Source organism: Periplaneta americana, chromosome 5, assembly GCF_040183065.1.
Source record: "Periplaneta americana isolate PAMFEO1 chromosome 5, P.americana_PAMFEO1_priV1, whole genome shotgun sequence".
Classification (NCBI taxonomy): domain Eukaryota; kingdom Metazoa; phylum Arthropoda; class Insecta; order Blattodea; family Blattidae; genus Periplaneta; species Periplaneta americana.
Genome location: NC_091121.1, coordinates 183655417 through 183670221, shown reverse-complemented (window position 1 = coordinate 183670221; position 14805 = coordinate 183655417). Strand labels below are relative to the sequence as shown.

General features: G+C 35.0%; 1 protein-coding gene across 1 annotated transcript in view; it reads left to right on the top strand.

Moving 5' to 3' along the window:
• The window catches only part of LOC138700557 (serine/threonine-protein kinase 33-like), a 29625-nt gene extending 15526 nt beyond the window's left edge, over window positions 1-14099 (top strand). Inside the window, exons 4-6 of the mRNA XM_069827141.1 lie at window positions 1458-1628; window positions 8126-8284; window positions 13401-14099. Coding sequence (XP_069683242.1) covers window positions 1458-1628; window positions 8126-8284; window positions 13401-13702 — 632 coding nt within the window. The 3' untranslated portion in view covers window positions 13703-14099. The remainder of the gene's footprint in view (window positions 1-1457; window positions 1629-8125; window positions 8285-13400) is intronic.
• Window positions 14100-14805: the final 706 nt, after the last annotated feature.

Genomic DNA, 14805 nt, shown 5'->3' with positions numbered 1-14805 from the left:
ACTCCACCACTAACGCCACCCCAGCGTCTAAGTAACGTTAAATTTAATTAACAGCTACTATTTAACAATGTAGACTATTATTAATAGTCACGGGCAGGTATTTATGGAGATTAATTTTATCATTTGTGTTTTTTAATATTAGTGTCGGCGGAGATTGTTGGAGATTGATTTGTACTCTTGGCGGAGATTAATGGAAATTTTGGAAAATGTTGTTGTTGTTGTTGTTGTTTTCTAATGCCAGGCGTTTGACAATAAAGTCATTTGACCTCTTGCACTCCAATATTTTTCAAAGATATTATCATGGCCAGCCACTGAAGCACAGATTTTGAGGTGTTCCGAATCCATTTCTTGGTTTGAGTTGCACAATGGGCAGTTAGGGGACTGATATATTCCAATTCTATGCAGGTGTTTGGCCAAACAATCATGGCCTGTTGCCAATCTAAATGCCAATCACTTAAATCGGCTACAACTTTCCATTCTCACTCCAATATGAAATGAGTACCATTAAGGTAAAATTTTGGAAAATCCAATTATTTTGGAATTGGAGTATTAACTCAGTATGAATATTACTTTCCAAATAAGTAACATTAAAGATTCGTTGGATTCTGATAAAAGTGCGGTATGGCCAATAGACCATATTTGTTGGATTGAGACTGTATTTAACACACATTCATTTAAAAAAAAAAAAAAAAAAAAAAAAATTGCAGCCCTCAAATTAGCACTTTCAAATTATTAGTGAAACATTGAAGTCTCCGTCTTTTGAGTTCACTAATGTAATCAGGACACCTGGAATACCATGTAATGTAGCCTATACTGGGGACAGAACATCTAGAAGCTTGGAGACGGTTACTTTTACTGTCCGACCACCCCCTCCTCCCGCACTAGCAGGTATACGGTACCATTCAGCTGCAAAACATGTTCTGAACGGACGTTATTGTAATGTGAGAGCGCAGCTGGATCAGTGAAAGTAGATGGTCAACGTTTTCAGTTTGTAGTGCAACGAACAATTATGCTGTGTGTGGGTTCTTCTGTAGTGACGTCACTGAAGCCTCTAGTTGTTCTGTCCCCGGTATACTTGGATATATAATAAATTCAAGTGAAAAAAAAAAAATCCGAAAAACTCAGAATATAAAATTCGCTATAAAACGACGCAATAGTAGTAGTAGTAATAATAATAATAATAATAATAATAATAATAATAATAATAATGATAATAATAATAATAATAATAATAATAATAATAATTCGCGAATGTGATCATATTTCGCTATTAGAACTCTATTTCGCGATTGTTTTATCCGCATATTATTTATCAGAATCACTTAATTCGTAAAGATTAGTAAAAGTCTATTGTGTACCGTATATCTAGTATGTTATGATTGTCGCGATCTCCATAAATACCCGGCCCTGTTAATAGCTCTGTAGGCAGTTCATAACTTTCAATGATTTGTTTTCAGATATTGTACATCGCGATCTGAAATTGGAAAATATACTTGTCGCAATAAACCCCAATGATTCTTCAGATTATCTCTACATCAAGGTAATAGATTTCGGCCTGAGCATCGTAAAAGGAGGAATAGGCCACGAGGATATGCTCCAAGAATTCTGTGGAACAGTCGTCTACATGGGTAAGTGTTTATTAATTGGCTTTGTTCAAAGAATAATCAACAGTTAGAAAATACAATACAAATGGAATGTCCTTCAAGGTACAATATATATATATATATATATATATATATATATATATATATATATATATATATATATATATATATAAACGTATTTAAGAAGATCAAATAATTTTAATTACTTCGGACTCGATGTTTTTAAAAGTGTGGAGATGGGCTAACAAGAAAATGTTATAAAGAAATAGGTCTAGCTATATCTGTAATACAAAAGTATGCATAAGAAAATGTAGAAAAGAAACAATATCAAATGTATAAGGTAATGGGTACTATTTAAAATACAATTAGAAATCATAAACATATATTTTTTTTAGCTAGTTGTAACACAGTAAGACGAACAAAAGTACCTAAGTCATAAGAAAGAAATTAATATTCGGCGATATGAGGCCGAGAATTCGCCATAACTACCCGACATTCGCCTTACAATTGAGGAAAACCTCGGAAAAAACTCAACCACGTAATCAGTCAAAGCGGGAATCGAACCCGCGCCCGAGCGTAAGGCACATGTCAGGTAATCTATGGCGAATCCTCGGCCTTATCTCGCTATCATCAGTTCCATCGATGCTAAATAATCTCGTAGTTGATGCAGTGTCGTTAAATAACCAAGTAAAAAAGAAAATTGACAACTTATAATCAACTTCCATTAGAATACAAAGTTTTACAAAATTTCCGGTATTTTAAGAAAGGTTTAAGAAAAAACGTTTTTGGCAAGATTGTTTATTTTAATTCTCGGTTAGTTTATTTATTTGATGGTTTCAAGCTTTATATTCTTTCTCCCTAAAACTTCAGCGACATCTTACTGTTCTTATATTCTATTTTCCTTCTTTAATTCTTGTCATGTTTTATGTTTTCGCAGACTGTAGCTCCGTCAATATAAGTTTTACTCGTTTGGGCATACACAATAAATTTTAAAAAGTATTAAATGAATATATCTTGTTATACAAGGCCACCTTAGATAATCGCAGTCATTTGTTTTCATTTTATTATATCAGTCTGATTGAGGTGGCAGTTTTGAAACGCTCTTGCCAAAGTCTGAGTCATGACATTCACTCTGTTTAATTTCTTTTTCTTCACTTTATAATTCATATATGTTTATTTTAATTTTCTGTCAACAAATTTATGTAAACATTTAATATTGTAAAATTCATGTAGGAGAGTATACTGAGTCCTTCTGGGCTACCTCCAATGGGCGGCAGTTAACAATTTAAATTTAAAAAGCACATTATTATTATTTTAAAACTAATATATCTCGTTAAATATCGATCCTACAAAAATTTTGTCTGGAATAAAATTTGTAGGAAACATTTTTTAAAGTAACTTTTGTTATGTAATAATCCCCCCCCCCAAAAAAAAACAATAATAAGCGAGATATTTCGATTTATGTACTTCAGACTCTCTTACAATCCCCTTTTTGAATATTGTATTTTGAATGCCATAAAAGCATTACGTATAGCCTAAACTCTAAGTGGGATCTAACTTATTTTACATACCAATTCTCATAGAAATCGTTTAAGCCATTATCGCGTGAAAAGGTAACAAACAGAGGTCTTCATCGGACGTTTTCGCTCGAGCGCTAAGTAGTTCATAGCATAATCCGATATGTAGCGCACATGCATGATGGATAAAATTGTCACGAGCGATAAATCCTCGAACGCTATAAGCCGAGCGTTAGACATTCGTTCTTGTTACAGTGATGAACTGTGTAGTAACATCATAGATATTTATCATTTCAAAACTTTGCAGTATTTAACTAACCTCTCCATAGTACAACTACAAAACTTGCTTTGAAATATAATATAAATGTTGTAGGTAAATGGTTCCCCCCCACCCCCCCACACAGGAGTGATTTTGTTTTTGCCACATCTGATAGATGTTATTGGATGTAAATGTAAGTATTATAAACGGAGAACACAATCACGATAATGCAAGAACTGTATCAAGTTTTCTAGTAATAATAATAATAATAATAATAATAATAATAATAATAATAATAATCTCTAATAATTAGTGTATCAATCTTTGCGTCTGTAACAGTTGTGCAGCATGATTATTCGTTTCATTATATTTTCTGTGACGTTATCTCTGTACTAATATTGTTATTAATCTACTGCTATATCAATAATATTTTGTAAAACGTTTCTACATTGTCGCAGTACATAGGCGGAATACTATGTATGGACCTATCATATTATATATGTGGTAAATCAAATATCGAATAATTATTAATTAGCAATAATAACTGTATATCGAAGTTTTTCATACTATTTTATTTATAACTTCATGTTCCTGTTTTGGTACGTTCCATTGACTGTTCCATTAAACGTTTGTCATAAACGCAGAAAATAAAGCCTTATTTTTACCGTGTGAGCAAAACATATGTGTATCTTATCTGTCGCCTTCCATACAAGATAAGACATGTCGGTGAGATGACCTTGTACTGTGCTTCTGTTTATTACGAGCGTATCACGACCGATCGTATCTCACTCGAGGGTGCGACACTCGACCGAGTTCAAGCGAGTGATTTAACTCCAATGCAGCACTCTGGTAACAAACATACAGACATATAAACAAAAATGTAAAAAATATGATTTTCGGTCTCAGGACAGTTCATTATATATGTTAACACCAATTATTTTTGTAAAAGCGAAAATTACCAGAAATATTTACGTTACAGTTTCATTATTAGTATAGATTCCCAATTTGATATGAAACGGCGATCTATCAAACAATACACAGAGATGACAATAATGTTATAGTGAAGGTACCAACACGACTGTCCCAATTACACAAAGACAAAGACATAAATTATGTGCAGCCACGCTGTAGATTCAATGCGATCCCGGTAACTCTCCAAGAAGCTATCATTATCACAAAGGTAGCTAAGGAAGTCTTGCGTGTTGAAATATTTAATCAGTGTTCTTCTCGAAATACAGATTATTTCTGTATTCTTGTGCTAGAAATTCTACTCCTTCAGCATTAATCTTAATAGCTCTGCTATTCCTTCAGAGATGTTTGAAATCAGATCCAGCGCTTGACAGACTGTTTCCTCTGCCTAACGTCTAATGGCTGATGGAATGTTTGGGTAATCAATTTCCCTTTAGTCTTTCTATTTTCGTGACGCAAAAATAAATCATCGATATGATAAATGTGCTTGTTCTATACCGCGGAGATTCCGAACTGCAGCCATATTTTAAACTTATTTTACAACCGAATCCTAGACGATTAGCAGAATTCGCCCAAACGATATAAGAGGAGCCATCTCATATTCTGATTACCAATAACGTTGATATGTACAGTAGTGGCAAAAAACCCGGACCGACCCTTGTAGCTGATTTCAGTGACAGTACGATAGACTGGTAACTAAGAGTTTCGTGGTTCGAATCCTGCCTGGGAAGGAAACTTTTTTTTGTTCCTTATTCAAATTTATTCCCAATGCTTTCCGATTGCAGCGATATTTTACTACTTAAATAAATTATTATTTCCAGAACATGAATTTTACCAGCTTATTTTCTAATGGCTTTCGAAATGGGCTACGTCAGCAGTCGAAACTAAAACAATTTCAATAGATTACTCGCTATTTTCTGAATGCGGGCGTGGCATGCGCAGTGGCTCATTTCGGGGACTTTGATTATTCCGTCGATCCGGTTTTTTTGCCACTACTGTACTTCTTATTTGAGGTATCATACTAACGGAAGCTTTTCACATGGTTGAAAATTAATGAAAGCGTGAAATTGAGGATGAGATTTTAAGGATGAATTGAACTGAATGACTCTAGAGATGACATAATAAATTGCTTAATTATGCATCATGTTTAATCAATACTTCATTGTACAGGGTTAGTTAAAAGTCCCGCACCACCTAAATAATTTTTGAAGCATACGGTTCAGTGACATGAAACTTGGTATGTGATGATAACCATATACTAAGAACTCAATAATGGTATTACCGAGTTTTTTCTACTTCCGGTTTAACCGGAAGTAACTCTAACTCTCTTATTTTAAATGGAACACCCAATATATTTTAATTTTTGAATAAAGCTCATTAAGAGATTTTCAGAAAGTACCCACACTCGATACTTCTGTACAAATTCAGTGTTACTAAATAAAAATGGAAGTGGTGCAAGATATTCCTAAAGCCTGGTTAAATCATTCCTTAAATGGTTTCTATGATCGAGTGACACATTGTAAAGCAGCTGAGGGCTACCAATTTGAACACATAATTTAGAAGGTGAGCTAGCTTTGTTTTGTTTTTGTTAAGGAAGGAGTATTTTATTATTTTAATATTCGATACACTTTTCTGTTTTCTTGATTTAGCAACACTGAATTTGTACAGAAGTATTGAGTGTGGGTACTTTTTGAACATATCTTAATGAGCACTATTCAAAAATAAAAATATATATTGGGTGTTCCATTTAAAATAAGAGACTTGGAGTTACTTCCGGTTAAACCGGAAGTAGCAAAACTCGGTAATACAATTATTGAGTTCTTAGCATATGGTTATCCTCACATATCAAGTTTCATATCACTGAACCGTATGCTTCAAAAGTTAGTTAGGTGGTGCGTTTATTATTTTAATATTCGATACACTTTTCTGTTTTCTTGACTTAGCAACACTGAATTTGTACAGAAGTATCGAGTGTGGGTACTTTTTGAAAAGCTCTTAATGAGCACTATTGAAAAAAAAATATATATATATATTGGGTGTTCCGTTTAAAATAAGGGAGTTGGAGTTACTTCCGGTTAAACCGGAAGTAGAAAAAACTCGGTAATACCATTATTGAGTTCTTAGCATATGATTATCCTCACATACCAAGTTTCATATCACTGAACTGTATGCTTCAAAAGTTATTTAGGTGGTGTGGGACTTTTAACTCACCCTGTATGTAAGCTCCTTAATCTGCATGATAATTATTTTATATCTAAGTATTAACATTAATATTAGTTCTTTTGTCATTGTTTCAGTGTGTATTTCATGGCCTTAACTCTACCAGAATAAATAAATATATTCGCGTGCTAACATGTACTCCACTACCTCGAACTAAACTGCACTGCACTGAATGGAAGTCAGCTGTGTACTAATACTTTAATCTTGGAGTTCTTTGAGCCCGTGTTTTCTGTCCATATTACGCAAAACAAAACCTTTCCACGCTATACCCGGGGGAAGTGTACACACTATTTCCTTGGCAGCCACGATCGATCTATAACAATAAAAGGCAGACGGCACAACATTTAGATGAGCGAAACCTATTTCCTGGAGAATGCTGTGTAGGGGAGTAGTGGGTACAGTGATACACAAAATATATATATATATAATATATATGCAAGTGATAATTGAAGTACTTTTAAAATCAAGTGCAATAGAAATAGACATTAAAACATGGAGTATAATAATACATAAACAAAAATGTTAATAGATGGACATAATATACAACACGTGTTTATAAAAAAAATGCAAATGTCTCACTGTTCCCATTCAGGAGGGTACAGTGAGACACCACAGTGTCTATTAACGGACATTGAAATAATTTACATTTATTTCAAAAGAAAGGAAAGCTTGCTGTCTCTTTATCTTGACATGTTCTGTAGGTTTATTTAGAATCATTTTGATGTCTGACTTCGAAACCATTGAAACATCTGGAACATTTGGAAAAGTGAATTTTCCAGGACATTTTAAACTTTCGTGAAAAAAATGAAATGAATCTTTGGTGACAACAAAGCTTAAGATTATAAGAATTTAATGTAATTCTTTATTATTGTTTAACATTTTCTTAAATTTTGTGAATAATTTTTTATTTATGAAACCATTAAAATGTAATGTATCCATTATTTTAAGCTACAGTTCCTAAATTGGTTACTGGTATGTTCATTTTTAATGTTAGTTACTGGTAAATGTAATATAATTACAGTTTGTTTTTGCAAATCATTGGTACATGGGAACAGTGAGACGTCTCAGTGTACCCTTCAATGGCATGTCTCACTGTTCCCTTTACGCATACTTAATTTAAAAATGACGCCATCACTTCAAAATTAAAACAAGAAAGACGAAACTTTGCCAAACATAATCTCAAATACCATAGTATTAGGTAACAAAACATTCATATTTATATCTCATTTGTATATCCAATATAATCTTCATTAAACACAAGCCAAAATTTTACTTCTAGAGTGAAAAATTACGAATTATTTTTTCATCATTCACCTTTATAACTAGAATCAAATTGAGTATGAAAATAACTGTTAGTTTACTCATGCAACATACAACTCCACTGTCACCAACATCTCAACATCAAAATTTACCATGTAATAAAAAATGTCTCACTGTTCTCCCTGTCTTACTGTACCCACTTCTCCCCTATAAGTTAACTCCTTTTTACTATAATTATTCAATTTCAGAATTCTAGGTTTTCTAGGTAAAACAAATCTCATTACTTCATGTTCTAGCGCCAGAACTAATAGCGGGCAAACGGTACAGTCACCAATGCGATGTATGGGCCATGGGAGTGATTCTGTATCACCTGCTATGTGGATCGTTCCCATTCTACTCCAGCAACGAGGTTATTCTCTGCGACATGATTCTTAAAGATAAGCCGTCGTTTTCAGGTACGTTACAAATGTTACAACTATAATAGATCTCCAACAAATTCTGTGTTAGTGTTAGTGTCTTAATTGGATTAAATTTCAAATTCTATGTGCCGTGGAATATGGCACGTGATAGTGTTAGTACTGACCAGTGGCATAGCATGAAATTTTGAGCAGGGGAAGCTAATTCAAGTTGTCTTTCATGCAATATGAGAAAACGTATTACAAAAATACAGTCTTACAATAAATAGTAGTCAATGTCAAGTCAGCAGTCGAAGATTGGTTGGAACCTCGTAAGTAACACCAATAAGGCATGACCTCAAATGGTACGTAGTAAAATATGATTTTACGGTTTACACATATCTCTAACAAATAGACATGTATACGTGTAACATTAGCTCACTCCCTGTCATAGTTAGAGGAATCACAATATTAACGGTCAATAGATACAGTATTAGTATCATTACGTAAGTATGTATCTGTGTTTTGGTTGTGTCCTTCATTGACAGCAAGGGAGTCGGTCATTTGTTTTTTAAATCACACTTTTGTTCGTAAGTGTCTTGATAATAGAACTGTCCTAAAAATTCAAGTAAATTAGTGTCAGGAACTGTTGTTTCACTCATTATTTATTATATCAGCCACAATGCACACTAACACTTCAACTGAACACAACTCACGAAAAGGGATAACTCGGAAACTACTTATTTTCAATGTCAAAGCTAGCTTCTTGCGAGCCTTGCGACCAGGGCAGTTTAGTTAGAAAGGGATGGAAAATCTGCGGGGTGGGTTCCACAGTAGAAACCAGTCTGCTTGGAAGCTGGTGTGTGCAGGCTTCTTGTTTACTGCTGCATCACAAATCATCCTGAGCTGCCGCATCACAATATTTAAAGCGTAAATAAAAAAAAAATGTTATGTTTTATTTAACGACGCTCGCAACTGCAGAGGTTATATCAGCGTCGCCGGATGTGCCGGAATTTTGTCCCGCAGGAGTTCTTTTACATGCCAGTAAATCTACTGACATGAGCCTGTCGCATTTAAGCACACTTAAATGCCATCGACCTGGCCCGGGATCGAACCCACAACCTTGGGCATAGAAGGCCAGCGCTATACCAACTCGCCAACCAGGTCGACACGCGTAAATATAAATTCTATTAAAATTAATATATAATTTTGTCCATAGACTGAAGGTTTATTATGAAATTATTATTAACTGGGGAAGCTGAGCTTTTTAGCTTATATTGACGCTACGCCACTGGTACTGACAAGGAATAATACCTCATGAGATGATGATAAGGCTTGAAGCAGAAGTTATGGGGTGATGAGGATATGTCAGGAAAATCTCCTCCAGCATCTCTTTAATAAAGTATCGTAACTTCATTATAAATACTGTATTATTCCTTTTACTTTGTTATTACACAAAGTATGAAGAGAAAGTACTGTGATTCTGAAAAGTATAAATTTCGAAATATTCACGAAAATTATCCCTAACGCCAAACAGTGATTTTCGGCATGTCGGCCTGTTTTTCTACCTACTTGCATATTTGTATCTGTACAGCGAGTTCTCCCAAACCAACGGTCCCCAAACTGTGGTTTGGGAAATCTTCCATGTGGTTCGTCAATTTTTTCCGTGACCTAATGACGTTATTTATCATTATTATTATTATTATTATTATTATTATTATTATTATTATTATTATTATTATTATTAATGAACAGCTACTATTTAACAATGTAGGCTATTATTAATAGTCAGGGGCAGGCATTTATGGAGATTAAAGGCTCGTTCACAATAAACCGGGAACGAGAACCAGAATGAAAACGAGAAGCAGAGGACGTGAATATAAAAATTTTTGATTCACAATAAACCGAGAACGTAGACGACTATGCATATCGATATGCATGTCAATAACGATATGTAAAGTCGATATTACGCATTCTGATGTTATTAGTATATAATTGACCAATGGCGTTCTCTCATGAGTACAAGGCAGCCAACATAATCACAAGTTAACCAACTTCGAAATTTCAACTGAAACATTTCATTAGGTACGGTATTATAAATATGCCCATGCATCTTTATTATCACAACCTGTTTTAAGTCTACCATAACGTAAAATAATTAGAGAAGAGACATTTGTAATAGAACAAAAATGAACACAACAGTAGTTATTGAATTGAAGCGTGAATATGTTGTGTGCAATACAACCAATACAGTAATAAAATATGATTCGCTTCCGATCGGTGTTCAAAGATGCAGCTATTGAAAGCCACGTATTCTCCTTCATTTTCTCATCTTTATACGAGGCGCGCCGCTTATCGTAAATGTGAGCATTTCAATATTAGAATCTCATCAAATAAAACTTGCTCCGTGATGCACAGCACAGAACAAAATAATGCATAGGTTATGTCACGGTCTTCTTGCTACAAAATATACGACGACAATAGATGGCAATAGAATGAATCTAGTGGGCTGTGATCGGAAACGTGAACGCCAAAGTTGAAACTTGGCCAACTCTCCGTTCCCGATCCCGGGCTCCGGCAAGCTTTTCGTTAATTGTGAATGCTCACATTTAAATGTACACATTTTAACAATTTTACCGTTTTCGTTCCGATTCTCGTTTCCGGTTTATTGTGAACCAGCCTTAATTTTATCATTTGTGTTTTTTAATATTGGTGTCGGCGGAGATTGTTGGAGATTGATTTGTACTCTTGGCGGAGATTAATGGATATTTTGGAAAATACAATTATTTTGGAATTGGAGTATTAATTCAGTATCAATATTCCTTTCCAAATAATTAACATTAAAGGTTAATTGAATTCTGGTAAAAATGCGGTACGGCCAGTAGACAATATTTGTTGGATTGAGACTGTATTTAACACACATTAAAAAAAAAAAAAAAACTTGCAGCCCTCAAATTAATACTTCCAAATTATTAGTGAAATATTGAAGTCTCCATCTTTTGAGTTCACTAATGTAATCAGAACATGTAGTCTACTTGGATATATAACAAATTCAAGTGAAAAAAAATCCGAAAAAACTCAGAATATGAAATTCGCTATAAAACGACGCAATAATAATAATAATAATAATAATAATAATAATAATAATAATAATAATAATAATAATAATAATAATAATAATAACAATAATAATAATAATAATAATAATAATAATTGAACTGTAATTGGCCACTGGCTGTTGTACAGCACATTAAATATAAATAAATAAATAAATAAATAAATAAATAAATAAATTATTATGTTCTTACAAAAATCAGACCCATATATCCCACACATGGGGATCTTGAACAAAACAGATGTGGATTGGAAAGAGAGAAGGGTGTTCAGTAATCTTTATATGAGCCATTCAGGGCAGAAGTGGTGTAAGTCAAAAATGGGTAATGAGGGTTAAAGTAAACATTCTGTAAAATAGAGCGCAAAGTAGCAATTAATATTCAATTTATTTAAACTATTAGTAGTCAGTGGATAGCAAGAAGGACATAATTGCTACTTTGCGCTGTATTTCACAGAAATTTTACTTTAAACCTCATTACCCAATTTTGACTTACACCACTTTTGCTCTGAACGGCTCATATGAAACAACGATTCAAAGTCAGGATAGGAGAAGAAATATCTGAAGGAAGTGAAATAGAGAGAGGAGTACGTCAAGAATGCCCTTTATCACCTATTCTGTTCAACATATTGGATTTAGTGAAGAACTGTTTTCAGAACATCAGAGGAGGAAGAAGAATAAAGTGGCCCACACATGTGGAGTAACGGTTAGCGCGTCGGCCGCGAAACCAGGTGGCCTGGGTTCAATTCCCGGTAGGGGCAAGTTACCTAGTTGAGGTTTTTTCCGGGGTTTTCCCTCAATCTAATATGAGCAAATGCTGGGTAACTTTCGGTGCTGGATCCCGGATTCATTTCATCGGTATTATCACTTTCATCTCATTCAGACGCTAAATAAAATAAAATAAAATAAAATAAAATTTGCTGATGATATGGCGTTGTTAGCAGAATAGGAGATGATACTAAGGGATATGCTACTGGAGATAAATAACAGCTGTGAGCAGTATGGGATGAAGATAAGTGAAAACAAAACGAAGGCCATGGTCATAGGAAGAAAAGTAAAGAAGATAAACTTGGTAATTCTAAATGAGGCAGTAGAGCAAGTGGACAGCTTCAAATACTGGAGTATACTATAAGCAGTAACATGAGCTGCTGCCAGGAAGTCAAAAGGAGGATAGCAATGGACAAGGAAGCTTTTAATAGAAAAAGGAGCATCTTCTGTGGACCTCTGGAAAAAGAACTAAGGAAGAGACTAGTGAAGTGTTTTGTATCGAGTGTGGAATGGTATGGGGCAGAAACATGGACATTACGACGAAGTGAAGAGAAGCGAACAGAAGCATTTGAAATGTGGATATGGAGAAGAATGGAACGTGTGAAGTGGACAGACAATAAGAAATGAAGCTGTTTTGGAAAGAGTGGGTGAAGAAAGAATGATGCTAAAACTGATCAGGAAGAGAAAAAGGACTTGGTTGGGTCACTGGATGAGAAGAAACTGCCTACTGAAGGGTGCACTGGAAGGAATGGTGAACGGGAGAAGAGTTCGGGGTAGAAGAAGATATCAGATGATAGACGACATTAAGATATATGGATCATATGAGGAAACAAAGAGGAAGGTAAAAAATAGGAAAGACTAGAGAAAGCTGGGTTTGCAGTGAAAGACAAGCCCTTGGGCAGAACAGTGAATGAATGAATGAATGAATGAATGAATGAATGAATGAATGAATGAATGAATGAATGAATGAATGGCCAAGGAAGTTTTTAATAGAAAAAAGAGTATCTTCTGCGGACCTCTGGAGAAAGAACTAAGGAAAAGACTAGTTCGGTCCGGTGCTGTGGATTGAATTCGGCGTAGAGCGCTTGGTACGTAGAATCAAGAGACCCGGGTTCGATCCCCGGCGCCGGAGCGAATTTTTCTCCTCAAATATTAATAGGTGACGAAGTGTTCGATCTTTCCAGTTTTACGACTAAATTCTCATTCTCAAAGCAGAGGAATGGAACAGAAAAAGAAGTATTTAAATCGTCTTGTCACCAGCTATTTGATTATCAAAATGAAATTTGTTTGTTTCAGAGCAGGCGTGGCACGAAACTGTGTCACAGGAAGCAGCACACCTTACAAATCAAATGCTAACAAAAGATCCAGCCTACAGAATAACGGCATCTGAAGTGGGTAACCATCCCTGGGTGTTAAGCAAGGTCAGAGAACCAGATTCATCCCTCTATAACTATTCATCCGGCCATAGATTTCCATCATCTTATCAAACGCTTATTAAGTCATTCGTACTTACTTACTTACTGGCTTTTAAGGAACCCGCAGGTTCATTGCCGCCCTCACATAAGCCCGCCATTGGTCCCTATCCTGAGCAAGATTAATCCAGTCTCTATCATCATATCCCACCTCCCTCAAATCCATTTTAATATTATCTTCCCACCTACGTCTCGGGCTCCCCAAAGGTCTTTTGCCCTCCGGCCTCCCAACCAACACTCTATATGCATTTCTGGATTCGCCCATACGTGCTACATGCCCTGCCCATCTCAAACGTCTGGATTTAATGTTCCTAATTATGTCAGGTGAAGAATACAAAGCGTGCAGTTCTGTGTTGTGTAACTTTCTCCATTCTCCTGTAACTTCATCCCTCTTAGCCCCAAATATTTTCCTAAGCACCTTATTCTCAAACACCCTTAACCCATGTTCCTCTCTCAAAGTGAGAGTCCAAGTTCCACAACCATACAGAACAACCGGTAATATAACTGTTTTATAAATTCTAACTTTCAGATTTTTTGACAGCAGACTGGATGATAAAAGCTTCTCAACCGAATAATAACACGCATTTCCCATATTTATTCTGAGTTTAATTTCCTCCCGAATGTCATTTATATTTGCTACTGTTAATTAATTAATTAATTCATTCATCCATGTACTAACATACCCACCTTTACATCCACGCGTCCAGTCACCCACCCATCCACAAGAACAGTTTTATGCATCTTTACTATTGTATACATTACGGCTGACATACATTAAAATTCAACGGGATATTCAATGACATATTTTTCTTATGAGGATTCTTTTTATTTCTAGATAAAAGATTTATAGCCACTTTCCAATAATTTTCATGCCTTCACCAAAATATACAGGGTGTTTCCGAGGTGGTGTTACAAACTTTCAGGGATGATGGCGAAGGGCACCTGTATCAATTTGAGATAAGGAACCCTGGTCCGGAATTTACCGAGTCGAAAGTTACAAGCAAAAATAGTTGTGTGGAAATGAAATCATTTTATTCCTCTGTACGCCTTATTTATGTGTATTTATCTGTACATCTTACACATACTGTATTCATCTGACGTTGTTTACGTTGTCTACTTACAGTATTCCATTCAGTGCGCTGTCTGAGGGGTGGGGACAGGAAACTACACTAAAGCAATGCAGATAGCGTAATGTGTAACGGACATGGTCGGTCCTGATATGCACGTCT